Source organism: Manihot esculenta, chromosome 9 (genome assembly GCF_001659605.2).
Source record: "Manihot esculenta cultivar AM560-2 chromosome 9, M.esculenta_v8, whole genome shotgun sequence".
Lineage (NCBI taxonomy): Eukaryota > Viridiplantae > Streptophyta > Magnoliopsida > Malpighiales > Euphorbiaceae > Manihot > Manihot esculenta.
In genome coordinates this window covers 6,968,071-6,987,714 of record NC_035169.2, presented here as the reverse complement: position 1 = coordinate 6,987,714, position 19,644 = coordinate 6,968,071, and the positions used below count along the sequence as shown (strand labels likewise).

General features: G+C 32.0%; 1 protein-coding gene across 3 annotated transcripts; it reads right to left on the bottom strand.

Moving 5' to 3' along the window:
- Positions 1-5,532: 5,532 nt before the first annotated feature.
- On the bottom strand, positions 5,533-7,902 carry LOC110623044. 3 transcript variants are annotated; one of them, XM_043960276.1, is made up of 2 exons: positions 7,630-7,902; positions 5,533-7,285 (listed from the first exon to the last, which is right to left on the bottom strand). In XM_043960276.1, the coding sequence occupies exon 2, from the start codon at positions 7,138-7,140 to the stop codon at positions 5,866-5,868; it is 1,275 nt and encodes a 424-aa protein (XP_043816211.1). In that variant the 5' UTR covers positions 7,141-7,285; positions 7,630-7,902; the 3' UTR covers positions 5,533-5,865. The 3 variants fall into 3 exon arrangements, with proteins under 3 accessions (XP_043816211.1, XP_043816212.1, XP_021623573.1); XM_043960277.1 differs by having other exon boundaries at positions 5,533-7,281; XM_021767881.2 differs by having other exon boundaries at positions 5,533-7,165; positions 7,630-7,899.
- Between the last annotated feature and the right edge of the window lie 11,742 nt (positions 7,903-19,644).

Sequence of the window (19,644 nt, the reverse complement as noted above, 5' to 3'; positions counted from 1 at the left end):
TGCATCACATCATAAATAATTCATATTACGGATGGATTTGTCACCAATAATTCTTTACATAGTCCAATTGTGCTAGAGACGTAGTGCAAACCACCTGGTCTTCTCTTACATATAACATATCATAACATGTCCAACTGTGTCAAGATAATGCAGGCTGCAGGCCACTTAGTCTTTATAATAAATTTAATATATTTTATTTATTTATTTATTTTGTATATATTATAATAAATAAATTAAGTAAATAAAAGTTATTACAATATGAATAATATATTATATTGCTACGATTTAATTCTAACACAATATTTTTTATCAATTATATTTTATTTTCAAGTAAAATATATATTAATTAATGGTTATAATTCTTTTTATTTTTTTTAGGAAATATTTAGTTATAAGTATTACAAATGATACACAGGTGGTTTATATTTTTAAATATTAATTAAAATTTATTTAACATGAGTACTGTCCTTTACCTACTTATTTTTATTTACTATATTAAAATTATCATAGTTATTACAATAATTAATATTTATAATATATATATATATACAAAATATAATAAAAAAAATACTAAATAACTAATAATAATGAAAAATATATAATTGCTTATAATAATACAAAATTATTATATTCATTTTGTTATTATTATTTTAAATTTTATTAAATTAATTCAAATTGAACTTAAATAAAAACTAATTTCAAGATTTTAATTTATTTTTCAAGAAAGTAATAAAGATTTGCTATAAACGAAAAAATAATATTTTTTTTGAAATTTAAAATAATAATTTTTTATCATGTATTATAAAAGAAATTCAATGATGCGTATATTTAAAATATTTTACAATTAATTTTTTTTAAAAATGAAAATTTAGATATCTCAGAATAAAATTTGAGACTTTTAAGATTTATGCATTTATTATCAGATTAAATTTGTGAGTTGGATGTTAAAAATGTAATTTTTTTATTTAAAATGATATAATTTTATTAATTAATATTAAAATAAAGTATTTTTATTTACATTATTTAAATTACTCACGTAACTAAATAAATGCTTTAAAAAATCTAATATTGTTTATAAAAATTGAACCGTTAACGATGAGAATTTTGCGGCGCTGAATTTCAGTGTTTTTCCAAATAAAAAAACGATGAGAATTTTCATTAATTTTATATTCTCAAATATTTAATTAAGCTTTATATTTATATTTTACTATTATGTAGTTAGTTATCTTTTATAAGTGAATAATATAATTTTTAAAAATTTCTAATAAACAGATTAATTTATATTAAATAGTAAATATATCGTATAATTGAATAATAAAAGTTTAGTAAAAATAAAATAATTTTATTATAAATAATTAAATATAAAAAATATTAAAGAGAGAAATAAATCTGAAAACAAAATTAAAATTGAGTGAATTTCAGCGACCACAATAAAACAAATCCAATGGATACTGTTATTTCCTAAGAGGAGAAAGAAAGCCGATCTTACTTCCCTTTACCAACCAAAATTTTGAAATTAGTAATTTCAAACTGTGAACTTGCTAATTTAGAATTATACATTAAAGATTTTATTTTAAAATGTATTAATTATAATTGGGATTCACATTTAAATAAAAAATAAAAAGCAGTAATCTATACACTTTCCCCTTTTAATTTTAAACTTATAATTTTTGATATCACAGCAATCGCTCAATTAGATTAAAAACAATAAAACCAATTAGATTTAAATATAAAATTAATTAAATTAAAAATTTTAAATAATAATAATAATTAATCAATCAAAATAAAAATAATTTATAATAAATATAATTATAAATATTTTAAGCAATATTATTATTTATTCTTCTCACTTTTATATACTATAAATTATATATAAAACAAAAAATTTATGAATTTATTATTAATAATAATTCAATTAAATTAATATTTAATTAAATAATTTTTTATTTTATTTCTCAATATAAGATACTAATTTTATATACAAAATTTTTTGCTTAATTCATTATTTTTTTAAAAAAATAATTAAATTTACGATAAAATTTCAATAAATAAAATTTAAATTTTATAAAATATTTTCTATAATAAAATTTAAATAGACTAATAATATTATTAAAAAATTAAATTAAAAATTTTTAAATATAATTGTAATTATTTTTTAAGATTTAATCAACCGTAAATTAAATATTAAGAGATTTCTTTAATAATTTAAATTTAAATATAATATTAATATAATTAAATAATTAAATTAAAAAATTTTAAATAACAATAAAATGTAATTAACAATATTTCCCTCTTTTCACTTATTCAATCTAATGTTATTTCAAATTATTTTAACATAACATTCTAGGTCATATATTGAATGTATGAAATAATACTGATGGCCTGAGTTAATTTAGACTTCATTGTTAAAATTTTTCTGGATTTTATTAATAAATGTTTATTTTCCGAATAAAACTATATCGATTATCTATTATTTAATATAAGAAATTATATTTCTATATAATTTTTTTATATATAATATGAATAAGCGAAAATACAAAAACTAATTTAAAATTTTAATTTCGTTTTTTTTTTTAATTAGATAAAATTAAATATAAAGTTTATTTTGGAAAAATTGAGGGAGATGAGTGTTAATTTAGACACAATCTCAAAACTAAAAGGTTCTACATGTTTTGATAAGTTGAAAAATAATTAATAAAAAATTAAATGAACAGACTTCCAATTTGACAGATTTAAAATAAAAAAAATGAAATCATTGAATTTTAAAAATATAAGAATATAGGTGTTAACGTTAACATGAATTCAAGTCATTTACCCTATTAATGATTTTAGTGTAAACTTAATAATAAATTAAATTTTAATGATAGCCAAGAAATTTCTAAATATGCATTATTAACCTATCCAATTAGCTTATTAAACAAACACGAGTAATATTAAAATTTAGACTAATCATTGTGTTTTACAAAGTTACAAATTACTTAATTTTTATTTTATTTCTTTTTGGAATCAATCAATTAAGTGTAAGATGCATGAATGTCACCATATTTGAACCAGATCAAACTAAATCTCTACATTTTCATTTCCTCTCAACTTTTCAAAAATCATCAAACTAAAAAGAGAACTTTATAGATGAGTGAGCTTAACATCAAACCATTTTCAAAAATCTCTTCATTTTTCATTTCCTCTCAATTATGTTGAGCTTAACATAATTTGGAGGCAAAAAATAATCTATTCCTGGCTTAATTCAGCCCAATAAATCAAGATTTGAGCTTACAAGCTAAATATGCACCTGAATGACAACTTTATAGATAAGTGAAACGCTAACTAAGACCACAAACTCCATAAACAAGCATAAAGCTGAGTCAAGCTCTAAATGATTCTAGCTTAGTCAAAAAATTTAGTATGCAAACTTCAATTCTTTAAAACTCAACTTGTTCTACACGCTATAGAATCAATTTTCCCCCTTTTTTTTAATGGTCTGAACTTGTAATCTCAAACTTGTAAGTGACCCCAATCCTACAAAAGATCTGTTTGACTGTTGTTTAAAAAACCCCTCTTTTTTAATAAGAGAGATTATCCATCAATCTGAACATTCTGAACATAATAATAAGAAACCATCCATCATTCACACTCTCACCATCTAAACAGCATACCAGTAACAGGAGTGAATGTTCCACGTTTCTGAAATGTAAAATCAGCACAAATCCATAGTTGAGCATTATTATTATTATTAACAATTCTAGGCAAGTACGTATATAATAACATTCACTCTAAGAAAAATCATCTCGTGGGATTATTCTTGATCAACAAGAACTTGAAGTGAAAAAGGAGGACCATTTTTCTTGAAGACCAAAGGACAAAGATGATCCAAAACCGGAGTATTTCCCCGCCACATGAATGACAATGTCTAGAAGCATGTTCAAGCATTTTTCAAATCCGTTGTGAGATGCTTTGTTCTCATAAAAAAAATAATTCATAAACAAGCTCTAGAGGGGAACATGATTGAACAAGAAGCTATATGTGAGCATCAGATAGCCTGAAGCCCAAAATAGCTTGAACTTTGTCAAAATACATAAAAAAAATGTTACAAACCAACTTTTTAGGAAACCCAAAATAGCTTGAAGTTTGTCGTAGTCAACTCAAGAATTATTAAATAAAATAATATCAACATGTCTTGTTATCAACAGTCAAGGTTACATGGGTTTGAGAGGAGGAGAAAATGGAAGCTACTGATAATTTTAGAAAGCAAAAAATACTATTTAGTCTCTGTGTTGCAGATAAACTCACTAATTAGTCCTTCAATTTTAAAAAAATATATGAAAACATCCCAGAGGTTTTAAAAAGTCTACTAATTAGTCCCTTCATTATTTTTAGCTGTTAAGTACTTCAAAAAAGTCGAAAATGCTCTCAATACATAGGGACTAATTAGCTTTTTATAAAACTGAAGGACCAACTAGTAAATTTTCTCATACCATAGGAACTAAAAAGTAAAACCTTAACAAAGAAACGAAAGAAACGACTAATTAGTAGATTTTTCAATATCTCAGGGACGCTTTTTATGTATTTTTCAAATCTGAGGGACCAACTATCATATAAATCTATGGCTTAATAGAAGACTGGCAACATCATAAACCTACAAAATGACTTTTTCTGTTTGTGTCATTCAAAAGCCAAGATACCACAACAATTTCAACTGCAAACTATTCTTGTTTTGACTTTCATAGAGAAAAATATTCATGCGGCACTGACAACAGGAAAAAAGATACCAGCTAATTTTAAGATGGGTTAGTTCAATTTCCCCATACTACCAACAACATACTTCAACAGTGCATTTAGTGGTAAAACAAAACGACCATTCAGCAACAAGGAATCGTGCCTTTACACCTGAGTAAGTGTACGTGTCAGTGTCACAGAATGAAATTAAAAGCTGCTAGCCGACTGAAGAAGTAAAAATAAAATGATGCTTGAGAAAAATCTGGCAAAAACAGGATCCGCACAGTGTTGTGTATTTTTTTATTCCTAAATATCAGTAGAGAAGAAAAATCCCAAGATAAAAAAATTTTAAAAACAAACTTTCATATCACATAAAAGAAGAGAATTAAGTAAAAAAAAAAAACAAGAAAAGTAAAAGAAGAAATTGCTACAATTCTAGTAGAACAACTAAAAGGTTAAAACAAAAAGTATCACTAATAAGACGAAGACAATGAAGCAATCTTGCAACTAATCAACAGAAGCAATGGATATTCTCTTAATAAAAGAGTTATCACTTGATAAAAAGTAGAAGTATGAACAGTAGCAGAAGAACATATTTTTTTTTCTAAATGAAGTTTAAAGCAGGATTCTTCAGGCTTAAAACACTACAAACAGTAAATGATTCTACATTTTATAAATTCCCTTCAGTAAATTCAAAAAACCTACTAAAGTTATGTATCGCTTTTGGAAGTCTATTATCATCTAAACTTCAAGATAAGTAAAATAGCAACCAACTAAACCTTAAGGCCAGGAATTAACTTACTCAATTTTGCACGATACTGAAAGTTAAGCAAGAATTTAGCAATTTTTCCATAACTCTGGAGTTTGAAAGTTTTATGTACAGTGGAAGGTAATTGCCTACTTGCTCTATAAATTTAACTTTCCATACAAATTCAGAGCAAATGCCCCTTAATGCAGTACAATAGTATCTAAAACACATCGGCAGCAGCTAAGGACTGGAAGTTATATAATCACCCCATGAAAGTCAACAACATTGGCAGGAGGTGAAAAACTTTGAAGAGTGACAGAACTAGAAATGCAGGCAGAACTTACATATGTGTTAACATACCTTGGGCAACTTCCAAGATATAATAAGAATTAGAAGAACTCTTCCTAGTTGAATCGTCTCCTTCTGGGTGCACGAGAGTCCCCAGTGTCCAAATCTGAGACTCTTGCCGTATCATTTCTTCTTCTGGAAGAAGAAGTTGAAAGTGAGCCCATTGAATCAATTTCCACTGCAGTGTCAATTTGAGACTCTGAGTTTATAACTGCTCCAATGCTTGAGAATGAATCTCTATCGTCAACAGGTTGGGGTTGCTCCTGATTCCTTCCTAGAGGTTGATTACGAAAATATGCCTCAATTAACCTTTCAGCAGAATTCAAAGCAGACGAATTTGAAGTGTGTATCGATGATCTTTGAGAGTGTGATTGTGACCTTCGAAGCAACAACGAGTGAAGCCGTCGGGCTGACCTTGCATCAGGGCTACTAGTGCCGCTCTGTGTTAAATCCACTAAGTCATCAACAGGTGCAATTGGAGTTTGCTCAGTGCGCATTCCTCTAAGTGTCATAATCCTACTCAGGAAGGAAGTCCTATCTCCCATTTCACGAGTGCCATTTGCATCCTGCACTGGATTCAAATCCCTAGTCAAATCAAATCTGCTTCCAAGACGTCGAATCATTTCCTCCATTGGGAAACTAAAAGTATTCCTCTGAATAGATTGCCTCCAACTCTCAACCCGCCTAGCATTTGGCCTAACAGGGATGTCAATGCTTGTATCCTCCTCTGGCTCGCGGGTATTGTTCCCACGACCATAAATAGGGGTCACATTCTTAACTGTTACCTCTCCCTTGCAAACTGGGCATTCCTTTGCATCTGAATACATATGTAACCATCTGTACAGACATGGCCAACAGAACAAATGACCACAACAAGTAACAACTGGATCAGTAGCCAAATCCAGACAAATATTGCAATCAAAGAAGCTGCCATCACTCTCACTTCCTTTCTCAACATCACCCTTTTTCTCTGATACTTCATCCTCCAAAAAGCCATTGTTATTTTCACACATTTTGGGCACCTCATTTGTTCTTTCTTCAGCAGCAACACTACCCTCACCAGCTTGTAAAGTGCTTACACCATCAGAATTTCCTATCAATTGATTCAATTCCACAGAAAGGGAATGTGTTTCATGAGGAACTTGAGCTTGACGCCATCTCCAGCGCTGTCGAGCCCTACTAATTCTTACTGCCTCCCTAATTCTCAGAAAAGGGTCATCAATCCACTCATCCAAATTCACTGCTTCACTTGGTACAGATCCTGACCCTGCCTCAGGACCAGGGCCCAAATTCAAATCAAGATTCATAGTATCAGAAGTCTCCTCACCCATTATGAATAATCCCAGATCCAAAACCCTAAATTTATCACAAATTGAGCAAACTCAAATCAAAACCCTTGCTTTATCAGGAACGGAACAAAACAAGACAAAACTCTCATTGGTCGTGAATTCAACAAATCCATATCAAAACCCCTAACTTTCCCAATAGAAACAGAGAAAGCCAAGTCACAAATCTCAACTTTATCACAAAACTAAAGCAACCCAGATTAGATAGCACAAACGTTATCACAAATTAGAAAACCATATATAAATTAAGAAATAAAAGTAACCATTTTCATCATAAATTGAAAAATATCAAAATATTTCAATCAATTAAAAGGATATATTAAATCATAAACCCTAGTTTCGGCTCATCAAAATTTCATTTCCAAATTAAACTTTTCACAATAAATTACTCATGATTGGGAAATAAAAAAAACACAACAATCAACAGCTGAAGTAGTGAATTATTCGAGAAATTAGAGATGAGAAGGAACATACCTTGTACTGCAATTTAAGGCCTCGATGATCAAGCTTCAGAGTCGTGCAAGACTCAGAGTCGAGCTATCTACAAGTTGACTCGCCATGCCTAATTCTCTCCTTTGAATAGCAATCTCATCTATCCAAGAAGGAGAGAGAGAGAGAGAGAAAGAGAGAGAGAGATGAGTGAATGAATTCAGAATTGTGAAATGAATCAGTCTCAACGAAGACAGGGAGAGAGAAAGAGAGGAGAGAAATGATTGAGAGGATTAGAGTTTACGTGAGGTTGCGGCTTTAGGAGATTGATGGTTATAATCAAATGGTTAAAATGAAGCGTGTTGCCTAAGCGGACCCTGATTTGCATAATCGCAGAGGCAGGTCATCGACAGAGAAGTGCGCTGCTAAATCATACGGCCCAGATTGACCATCTGTGTGATCAGCAGGACAACTGTTTGGTACGAAAAGATTACACGATGACTCATTAGGGGTGGCAGTGACACACGTGCTAGGATGGGATTTTTTTAAATAAAAAAAATCATTATTGTTGCTATATTGTATGGGAATGGATGGTACCGAATGCAGTATTTTTTTTTAGTATCCATTTGACCAAATTCTTTTGAGACAAAATTGGGATAGGATAAAAGATTTTAGATTTTATTAAAATAATTAATACAGCCTCTCCCTATTTTCAAAATCAAATATTTAAAATTTTTATATATTTATTTTATCTCACAAACCATCATTCAATTTATTTTTTTTAAATACCATTTTTTTATAATATATCAAAATTCATTAATTAATCTTTATTTTTAAAAATATATTAAAATATTTTTAATATATAAAAAAATAAAATAGATAAAAATTCTGAGACACAATCTTTATAAATGAAAAAATATATATATTAGATCAGGTTTGAAAATATTAGCAATTACCTTTTATTAAAAGTAATCGGTATAATTTAAAAAATTTAATTCAAATCAGAAGGTTCAATCTTAAGCTGAGTTTTTTTTCTTGATTTTTGGGTTTTTGATTTGTATTCCAATCTTAGGCTCACCATGTCCGTAGACTTTGGCCATCAAATGGACAAAATTTTAAAAAAAAAAAAAAACTATTAGATTATTTCAGATTCTACCTTATTTTATGTAATTTAAGGTTTTAAATTATTTTATATAACTTAAACCTACTAATTTATAGATTGAATAAAGTATGAATATTTAGATTTTTCTAATTCTTAATTTATTTTCGTTTTCAAGTCTTTTATCCAATATAGGATTTTTTTTAATAAAATTAATATTCTTATTGAATAAAATCTGTATTCATTAATAATTTTTATTTCAAGTAAAATTAAAAAAAAGGATTATTTTAAAATTCTTATGGCATTTAGCATTTTTTATAAAAAAATAATTAAAAAATTAAAAAACCAACAGTGAACGTTCCTACTAATTAAAATATATATAAACTAAATATATATATATAATATAACGTACTGTTTTTAGTATTTAAAGTATTTAAAAAAATTAGTCAATAAAAAATATTTTTTATTAAAAAATTAAATTTTTTGAATATATTATTAAAACATTTACTTATAAATTTATTAATATATTTTATTTTTTTAAATTAAAATAATAAAAATAAATTATATTATTAAAAAATATTATACATGAAAAATATTTTTTATAGAATATAATTTATTTTTCAAAAACAAACTAAGCATAATTAATCAATATAAGAAATTTTTTTTATATTCCATATATATATTCTAAATGTATTGTGGCTTTAGGATAGATATTCTGAAAAAGAAATTGATATAATCCAAAATTATATAAATATATAGTTTGTAAAATCAAAGCAATAACACAAAGACAATTTTTGTGCGTGCTAATCAGGGGTAAATATTATTCAGTTTAAATCAAAAAAATCAATTGAATCAAATTGATTTGAAAATTTAGTTAAGTTTTTTTATATATTTCAGTTCGGTTCGATTTTTAATTTCAGAAATTTCAGTTATTTCGGTTCGATTCGATTTTAATTAGAAAAAAACCAAAAAAACTGAACTGAATTGATTAGTGATAATAATATAGTTTTTTTAATAATATAGAGAAATTAAATCATATTAAAATTAAAATATTTTAATTAAATTTTAAAATATTAAAAACAAAGTGTAAAAAATAAAAAAAATTATTAAAAATCGAAACCTATCAAATCGAACCGAAGCGAACCGAATCAGACCGGTTCGATTCGATTCGGTTTCTAATCAAAATCGATTCAGTTCGATTTTTATAAACACTAAAATTTCAATTTTCGATTTATTCGGTTCGGTTCGATTTTAAACCGAACCGACCGAATGCTCACCCTAGTGCTAATCACTTTGTCTCTCTCTAATTTTCTTCTCTCCAGCAGCCACCGGTTTTGTTTTGTTTTTCTTGGGCCGGTCCGGCCATTCACCGTCGACTTTTTCTCATTTTCATTTTATAGAATTTTCTTTTTCTTCTTTTAATTTTGTTCAATAAGTCTCTATTTAAGAGTTTTTAGGACCGAGATTTTAACAGAGTAAATATTCAATTAATTTGATTTAAAATTTAATAAAATTAAATAAATTAAAATTTGAAATTTAAGTATTTTTAAAAATTAAATTAAATAGAATTAAAGAATAAATTAATTTGAATTGAATCGATCTGATTTAATTCGATCGAATATTTTAATAAAATTTTTATTTTATAGACTTTATTTTTAATATTTTAAAATTTAATTAAAATAATTTAATTTTAATTAATATTAATGATATTTTAATATATTTTTTAAAATCAATAAATCAAACGAGTGAATTTTTTTATATCATAAAAACTAAATAATAATTTTTCTAATATTATTTCAATAAAGTTGAGAATCAGATTCACAAATGCCATCAGTGTCCACGAGAGAAGCAGCAATAATGAAATCTCTCGGAAGCCAAGCCCAGAAATTAATTTGCAATGGGTCATGGGTTGCCATTGGGCTCATCTCTGTTTATTTGGCCGACAGCCGACAAGTCATTGCTAATAACTGAAGCAAAACATTCTTAAATTTAAGATTAAATCAGGAACTGATTTTAAGAACACAGGATCCGATTTTATTATGAGTTCTTGATGTTAAATATTCAAATAATAACAATAATAAATACTGTAAAATTTACTTTTAAATAAATTTTAAATTAAATTAGAATAATTTTTATAGAGTTACAAATTAAATAATTTGTACTTTCAATTTTAAATAATAAGGCAATATTTTGAAAATAAATGAAAATGTTTGGTATCTTTATATTATTTGTGTTTTTTTTATTAATTTAGAAATTTACATTTATGTATAATTTAATTTTCTAATAAAAATAATTGTATGTGGAAATTATTATGATGCATTTAATAGAAAATAATTGTAAAATTATAAAAAAAATCCCTTGAAATATACTTTAATTTTTTTAATTAAAGGTACTCCGAAAAGAAAATAAATGAAAGTTTTATGAGTAAATGAAACCCTAATAGAAATTCTAACATAAAAATAAATTGAGAGAAAATACAGAAAGAACAATAATTTTTTTTTAAAAAAAAAAGTAAAGTAGATAAATGAGGTGGAAAAGAAGGAAGACAATTCAATTCGTAAGAAGAAAGTGGTTAACAACCTTTTGTGTAGATGTTCCACTACATCATAACATGCATGCATGCTTTTTCTATTCAATTAAACAAGAAAATAATACTGATTTGGAAAATTCATTCAATTTTATTATTATTATTATTGTTAAAAAAATTAAATTTGTCTTTAAATTAAAAACATCAAATTTCATTTTAAGTTAATACTGTTTACATTATTAAATTTTATGAGGGGCGCATAATTTTGAGGGACTAAAATGTAATTTTTTTAATATGGGATTTTTTGAAAACGCGATGAGTAGAAATTAGTATAAAATAGTCATGTCAATTTCTTATAATTCATTTTCATATAATTATTAAGGGAGTGTCACCTCAGACATATTGATGCTTCCTCCTGCCACAGTTCAACTTATTCCTAAGGCACTTTAGGGAGAGTGACTAGTTGGACACCAGTGAGGACTGGGCCATTGATGTCTCCTCCTATCACAGTTCAACTTATTCCTAAAGCACTTTAGGGGGAGTGACTAGTTGGACACCAGTGAGGACTGGGCCCAGCTGACCACCGTAGGCCTACCGAGTCCCTGTGCTGTGCCTCTACCCCTTGTAGGCATTTGTAATACCCGGCTAGATTCCGGCATCGGAATTCTAATCTTCTGACGGAATCTTTGTTGGAACCCGAAATCTCGAAGCTGGAATCTCCTTAGGAAGGGTAAAATAAGGTTTTTATTAAATGAATTTGAAAATTTTAAGGTTTTAAATTAAAAGGAAAGAAAATAGTTTTGGAAGGGAAAAACCAGGTTCGGCCGCCGAAGGTGGTGCCGCCGCGGGACCTCCCCTTTCGGCCCCCGAAAGTGAAACCAGCCACCTATAAGAGGATTTCAGCCTGAAAATGAGAGAGCTTTCTCTCCATTTTCGGGCAGAGGTGAGTCCTTACTCTTCCTTTGATGATCTTGTTGTTTTTCCTTCAAATCTCTTAGGAAATTCACGAGTTTCCTTTTGTTTTTGAAGTTTTGAGCTTGAATCCAAGTTTTTAAACCTTGGAGACATCCGGAGACCATTTTACCTCATCTTCAATTTGGGGTTGCTGTCACCCTTAGATTTCCAAGAAGTAAACCTAGATCTTTGTTTTTGCTATGTTTTAAATAAGTTTTAAGAAGGGGTTAAGGGTTAATAATGCATAAAATGGTTAGATATAAAGTTTTAGGGTTTGAGTTGGGTTATTAATGAATATTTGCTCTTATGTATTTTTGTTGTTGCTTGTTGGGGATTAGGCTAGTTTTTATGCCCCTTATGCATTATGAGTGAGTATCTATGCTTTTGAGGAGTTGGGTGTGAGGATTGGAGAGTTGGGTGGCTGTATGCATAGGGCAGAATCGGGTTCTGCCTTGCTGGAGAACCCAGGTTCGACCGCCGAAGCAAGGTTCGGCTGCCGAACCTGCTTGTGGAGGCAGCCTTTTGGCCGCCTAACCTGCCCCCGAAAGCATGGACTTTCGGATCTGTGAAGGATTTTAGGACGCCGAACCTGCCCTCGAAAGTCCTTGACTTTCGGATCTGTGAGGGACCTTCAGCCGCCGAACCTACCGCCGAAAGTCCCCTACCCAGCCTTCCTCTGCTTGTTTTATGTGCATGTTTTGATGTGTTATAAGGGTTTGGGGAGTTGTCTAGAGTCATGTAATAGTTATGTTTGGTCCCTCATTTGAGTCCATCTGTGTAGGATCGGACCTGGGAGACCATAGAAGCCTGTAGTGAGATAACTGCATCAGTTTTAGGCGAGCGTCAGTCAAAGGTGAGTAGAACTAAACTAATCTATTGTTTTAAAGTAATCAAACTTTTTAAGTATGCTCACGCATCACGAATGTTATGTTTATGTATTAGGCTGTTTGCATTAGAACTCACGAATATGATGCATTGCATGATTTATTGTTGATGTGGATTAATATTGGATGACCCACTAGCATTCGAGATATTATGACATGATATGATATGGAAAGATCAGAGCTGCCCATTCTATGCCCCTGACACTATGTAAGGGAAAGACCAGGGCTGCCAATTCTACGCTTCTGGCATTATGGATATGTTATATTATATTTAAGCGAAAGTCCTGAAAAGCTCCGTCGAGGGCCGGGCACATTGGATTATGTAGAGGGTTACTGGTGACAAGTCCATCTTGATGTGAATTGTTTATGTTGTGACGCATCTCATATGAGCATATGTTTATTAAATTGTTTTTATGTTTTGCTCACTAGGCTTTTGTACCTTATCGCTTCCCCCTAACCCCAGGTTTGCAGGGTCAAAGATAGCATCGGGAAGTCGGTATAGTAGCGGGCATAACCTAATGTAATAGAATAGTTGTGGACATATATTGTTTAATGGATTAGAATTGTACTTTGCCCTAATTTTTATCCTTATAATCCCTGTTAACATGATCCTTATGTAAAAGTTTTAATTATGAGTTATGTTTGAACAAAGTTTGAGACATGTGATGTTTACCATACTAGAGCATTTGATGAGAACTCTAGTATGGGCTTTATGCTTTTAGTATGATACATGTTCAGATTGATCTTGGTTTCATGAAATGTTTAAGTTTTTGTGATAATGTATGATCATGTATGGAATTTTATTAGGTACCCAGGATGTATAGTAGGCTTGTTACGGGCTCCGGCGATCTTAAGTCGATCTGAATTCTAGCGCCGATAGCGGTCCGATTTCTGGGTCGTTACAGCGTTTCCCTATCTGCAAGTGGTGTGAGGATCGTTGTGTCGAACTGTGTAATAACTATTTTGCCCCTGGAATGAAATAAGTAGTCTTTTTTATTAAAATTTCCGTGACTATAGTAATTTTATTATTATAAAAAATTACTCTTTAATTCTAACATTATGATAAAATTAACTAGCTAGTTTCTATATTTTAAAAAATTGTATAATTAAATTATGTTTATGCTATTAAAGACTCAATAAAAAAGTTTATCATGATAATTTTTAACTCTGTTATAACTAACATATAACCTGAAAAGGAAACTTTACTGTACAAAACCAACGATAACCGTGATAAAATTTAATGAGAGTGATCTTTTAATCAAGACTATATTTGTTTGTTTAAAAATATTTTTAAGAAAAATATTTTTCATATTTTTTAATTTTTAGAATATTTATAAAATTTAATAAATTATTTTTAAAAAATAATCTCTCTTTTTTTAAACCAATAAGTCATTTTCTACTGTCGAATATTTTATTAAAATATTTTTATATAGATTTATTAATATATTTTATTTTTTAAATTAAAATTAATCAATAAAAATAAATCATCTTATTAAAAAATATTTTTTAAATATAAATTATACTCCACAGATAATCAGAATTTAAATTTTTAAAAATTTTAAATTCTACTATTTAATGTATTTTTAAAATATAAAAATTAAATAATTAATTTCTTACCTCGAGAAATAAATAATAATTTTTCCATAGACAAAGGAGAGAAATTGAACCACATCTAATTTTCTATAAGTAAATAAATCTTTAGATAGAAAAAATGAAAATAATAAATGGAAAAAGAGAAAATAGAAAAATTTTTGCTTACTTTCCACTTAAGCATTTATTTAGTTGTCAATTCCAATTACTACGTTAGCATTTATTTTCTTATTCTTTTACTTTTTTTTGCAAAATTTGACTTTTTTTTATAATTTTTCATTTAAAATAGTCCATAAAATATAATTTAAACTCAATTTAACTAAAATAAATCAAGTCTAATTAAATTTTAAATTAATTTGAAAAATTAAAAATAAAGTAAAGTGGACATTTTTAATAAATAAAAATGAAATATTTAGCAAAAACAAAATGGTTACAAAAGGAATAGACAGCAACAGGTGGTGGTCCAGAGGGCCCACAGGCCATTAATTTATCCATCCTGGCGCTGTTGTTTTCAGTTCCCGTTGGCTGGTTGCTCTCAAAACATCGGTGCAAGCTCCACCACACGTGCCCTTCCCTATCTTGCATTTCCTTTTCCTTCTTCCTCTACACTTTGCCATTGCAATGCTTATGCTGCCCAAATAAAGTTACAGAATGAAAATGGAAACAAAATTTCCCCCCTTTGAATTTGTAATTTAATTGAAAAAGTATGTAAATTAAGGGCGTGTTTGGCACGAAATTAGAGGGGAATTATATATTTAACTATAATTGACTTTTTATTAAAATTTACCCTAGATTAATATATCACTCTTGTGCATATTTATTGCATTATCTCTTTTAATTATATTTTGAATAAATTATAGAAAAAATTATTTTTTAGTTCCTGAGGTTTAATATAATTAACACTTATGTCCTATTTTGACGACCCAACATTTAAGTCCCTCACTTTCTCTTCCGTCCAAATTCATAGTCCTTTCGTCCAAAATGGCCGTTTGGTCAAAGAGTCTAAGGTGAGAGGTGAAATTTTTTACCAAAAATACCCTTAATGAACTTAATAAAATCCCTCTTAACGTAAAATCCATCTATCATTCTTCTCCCTCATATCTTCTCTGTAATACCCGGCTAGACTCCGGTATCGGAATCCCTACCGTCCGGTGAGACCTCGGATGTCGGAAACCTCTAGAAGGGTAAAACTATGATTTTATGAAATGTTTTCATGTATTTCATGTTTTTAAGTAAGAAATTAAATGAGTTTTTGCATGAAAAATCTTTGGAGGAAAACCCAGGTTCGGCCGCCGAACTCCGAAGTTCGGCCGCCGAACATGCATGCTTTCGGAGGGACTTTAGGCGCCCGAAAATTTTGAGTGAGGGAAATGCAGGTTCGGCCGCCGAACTCCAAGTTCGGCCGCCGAACCTTGCATGCATGCGGAGGCACTTTCGGCCCCCGAACGTGGCCTGGCCAGCCACCTATAAAAGGGGCACTTAGCCGAAATGGGAGAGTTTTCTCCCATTTTCAGCCACAGCAAGCTTCCGACCTCCCTCTCCCAAATCTTGTGTTTTTCCTTCAATCCCCACCATTTTCTTTGAGTTTTAAGGTTCCACAAAAGTTTTTGAGTGTTTTTAAGCAAGTTTGGAGCTTGGAAGTCTTGGAGCTAAATCCCTCCATTTTCCGAGCTAGGGTCGTTCTTCCTCTCGATCTTCAAGAGGTAAGCTTCGATCTATGCTTCTTTTATGTTTTATGAAAGTTTTATGCAAGTTGATGGGGTAGAATGCATGTTTAGGCTTGTTGTTAGGTTTATGGGTTTATGTTGTGATTTGAACAATGTATGTTGGAAATGTGTTGTTTGAAGTGTTGTAGTTGGGGTATATTATAGTTTGAGACCCCTAGGTGTGATGTATGATGTGTATGCATGTGTAGAAACAAGTTTATGCATGTTTTGAGGCGTTTTGGAGGCTGTGGACACAAGGGAGCCAAGTTTCTGCCCTTCGGCAGAAACTCAGGTTCGGCCGCCGAAGTGACTTTCGGCCGCCGAACCCCCTTGTGGAGGCAGTTTCGGCTGCCGAAGCCTGCCCCCGAAACTTAAGTTTCGTCTCTGTCTGGGAGGTTCGGCCGCCGAAAGTGCCGCCGAACCTGCATGACTTTCGGCTGCAGAGGGACTTTCGGCCGCCGAACCTGCCGCCGAAAGTGCCCTGTTCAGCCATTTCTTGCATGTTTTCATGTGATGTTTTCAGGATGTTTTAGGGGGTTTTTGGGGAGTATTTTAGAGTCATATTCATGTATGTTTGGTCCCTCATTTGAGTCCACCTGTGTAGGTTCGGACCCGAGGAACCGAGACCCCCAGCAGTGAGCCAGCTGCTTTAGAGTCTCTTCAGAGCTAGCCAGAGGTGAGTGGAATAAACTTTAAGTTTTAAAGCAAATTAATGAAATGTTTTAGCATGATTCACGCATCATGAATGCCATGAGATATATTAGGTTGTTTGCATTAGAATTCACGAATATGTTGCATTGCATACTTTGTTGTTGATGTGGATGAATGTTGAATGATCCATTAGCCCTTGTATGTCATGATAGCCTATGTGAGTCCAGGTGTGCCTGCTACGGCTGTACGCCCCTGGCACTATGACAGATTATGGAAGTCCGGGTGTGTCTGCTACGGCTCCACGCCCCCGGCATGTATAAGTAAGAAAGATAGGGGCTAAATGGTGACAAGTTCATCCTTGTTGTGAAATGTTTGTGTTATGGCGCATACATGAAAGCATGATTTAAATTGATGTTTTATTATTCTGCTCACTGGGCTCTAGTAGCTCACCCCACTCCCTTTATCCCCAGAGTTGCAGGTACAGGATAGATCAGGAAGTCGGCTAGAGGGAAGTTAAGTCATGTATGTTGTAATAGATAGTAGTGGACATGAACATGATGTAATGAGTATTTATGACCATGTAATGTAATGAACGATTTGATGATGTATTGAGGATTATAGTAGTGCTTGACCTAGCGGTGTGTGAATCCCCATTATGTACAGAGTGTTTAATGAGTAATGATGTTAATGACCATGATTATCCAAGCTGATATGTATGATGATGATACCCCATTGGAGTATTTGATGAGGACTCCAGTGTGGGGTTTATGTATGATTTTGTGTATGCACAGGTTTTGCTTGGATAAGAGAAAAGAAAAATTTTTACAGATCATGTTATGTATGGGATTCCACAGGTTTACAGGAGGTATGTAGGCTTGCTACGGGTCCCGGCGGCCTTAAGCCGATCTGGATCCTAGCGCCGGTAACGGGTCGGATTTTCGGGTCGTTACAGAGTGGTATCAGAGCCCTAGGTTCATATGGTCAGACCTAGTGTGTCGGGCTCATAGATGTTCTAGAAGGTCAAGCACACTAGGAAAATCATGTCCACTAGGATAGGATGTAGAGTCCTGTCTATATGATGATATGATATGCCATGATGATATGCATGTGCATAAATGCTATGATGTGATGCTATGTATGTGATGAGGGTTCATGTGTTTCCACATGAACCATATGATGCTAATGATTGCTTATACTATGTGCTGTTTTTCAGAAGATAGAATGAGAGGAACTCGTCGATCTGCACGATTGACTGGAGTGCCACCTCAGGACGAGGGCGCTGATGCCCGTCCTCCAGCATTGCCTAGGGCAATGTCCAGTAGGTCCAACAGAGACAGAGTAGCTAGAGACCCTAGAAGGTCTTTGGATCTGGGTAGAAGCAGATCAGTAAGGGGAACAGTGCAGGGAGGAACGTCTGAGGATATGGAAGTAGATCAGAGGAGGGATGGCAGTCTCGGTGTGAGCATGCCGGAAGAGGGCATGGGAGAATCAGAAGGAGGCACTCAGGCCTCGAGTTATGTCCAGCCACATCACTACCCACCCTATTCACACCATCCAGGGTATTCGATGGGAGGTACATCGGATTACCCCAGTGTTAGCCCTTATCCTCCACATATGCCATACCCACCTTACTACCCACCATACTCTCAGTACCCCATGTACCCACCTCCACCTCCCTATACCAGTACAGCAAACCCTACCCTAGGGGATGTTGCACCTCCACCACCACCAGTACCTACTATCCCGGAAACACAAGTACCCAAACCTACCTCATCTGGAGGGAGCAAGGTCAAGATGACCGATTACATGAAGTTGGGTGCTCCTCAGTACAGAGCAGGCGATGACCCATTTGAGTATCTGAGCAGGGTCAAGACTATTACAGATGAGATAGGGGCTGATGACAGTAGAGCCATTCAGATGGCTGGGTTCACACTGGAGTGCAAGAAGGCACGTGGTTGGTTTAAGAACTATGTGGACCCGAGAGCGGACAGTATGTCCTGGGAGGAGTTGTAACAGCCCGCTTACCGGACCATCACCGGCACTAGGATCCAGATCGGCTTAAGGCCGCCGAACCAGCCGCCGAAAGTGCCCAGTCCAGCCTTCTTTTGCCCATTTTTCCATGCATGCCTATGATGTTTTAGAGGGGTTTTGGGGAGATATTAAGAGTTATGTTTAAGTAAGTTTGGTCCTCATTTGAGTCCACCTGTGTAGGTACGGACCCGAGAGACCAAGGAGGCCCACAGAGTTAGAGTTACAGAGACTGCCCAGCAGTTGACAGAGGTGAGTGGAACAGAACTTTATTTTAAAAGTTAAGAACTGTTTTAGCATGATTCATGCATCATGAATGCCATGTTTATGTAGGATGCTTTGCATTAGTATTCATCAAGTTGATGCATTGCATTATTACTTGTATATGTGGATTGGACCGAGGCGATCTCAATAGCCCATAAGTCTGTCATTATTGTATGTCCTGTGTGAGCTCCTTTGGGGCCGGGCATTTACCTTGGATGAGTCCTGTGAGAGCCCTTATAGGGTCGGGCACCATGAGTAGTTAGTGAAAGACCTGTGTGAGCTCCTTTGGGAGCCGGGCACTGACAGAGGGAGTTTTGGGATCATGTCCAATCCGAGATGTGAAATGTTTGTGCAGTG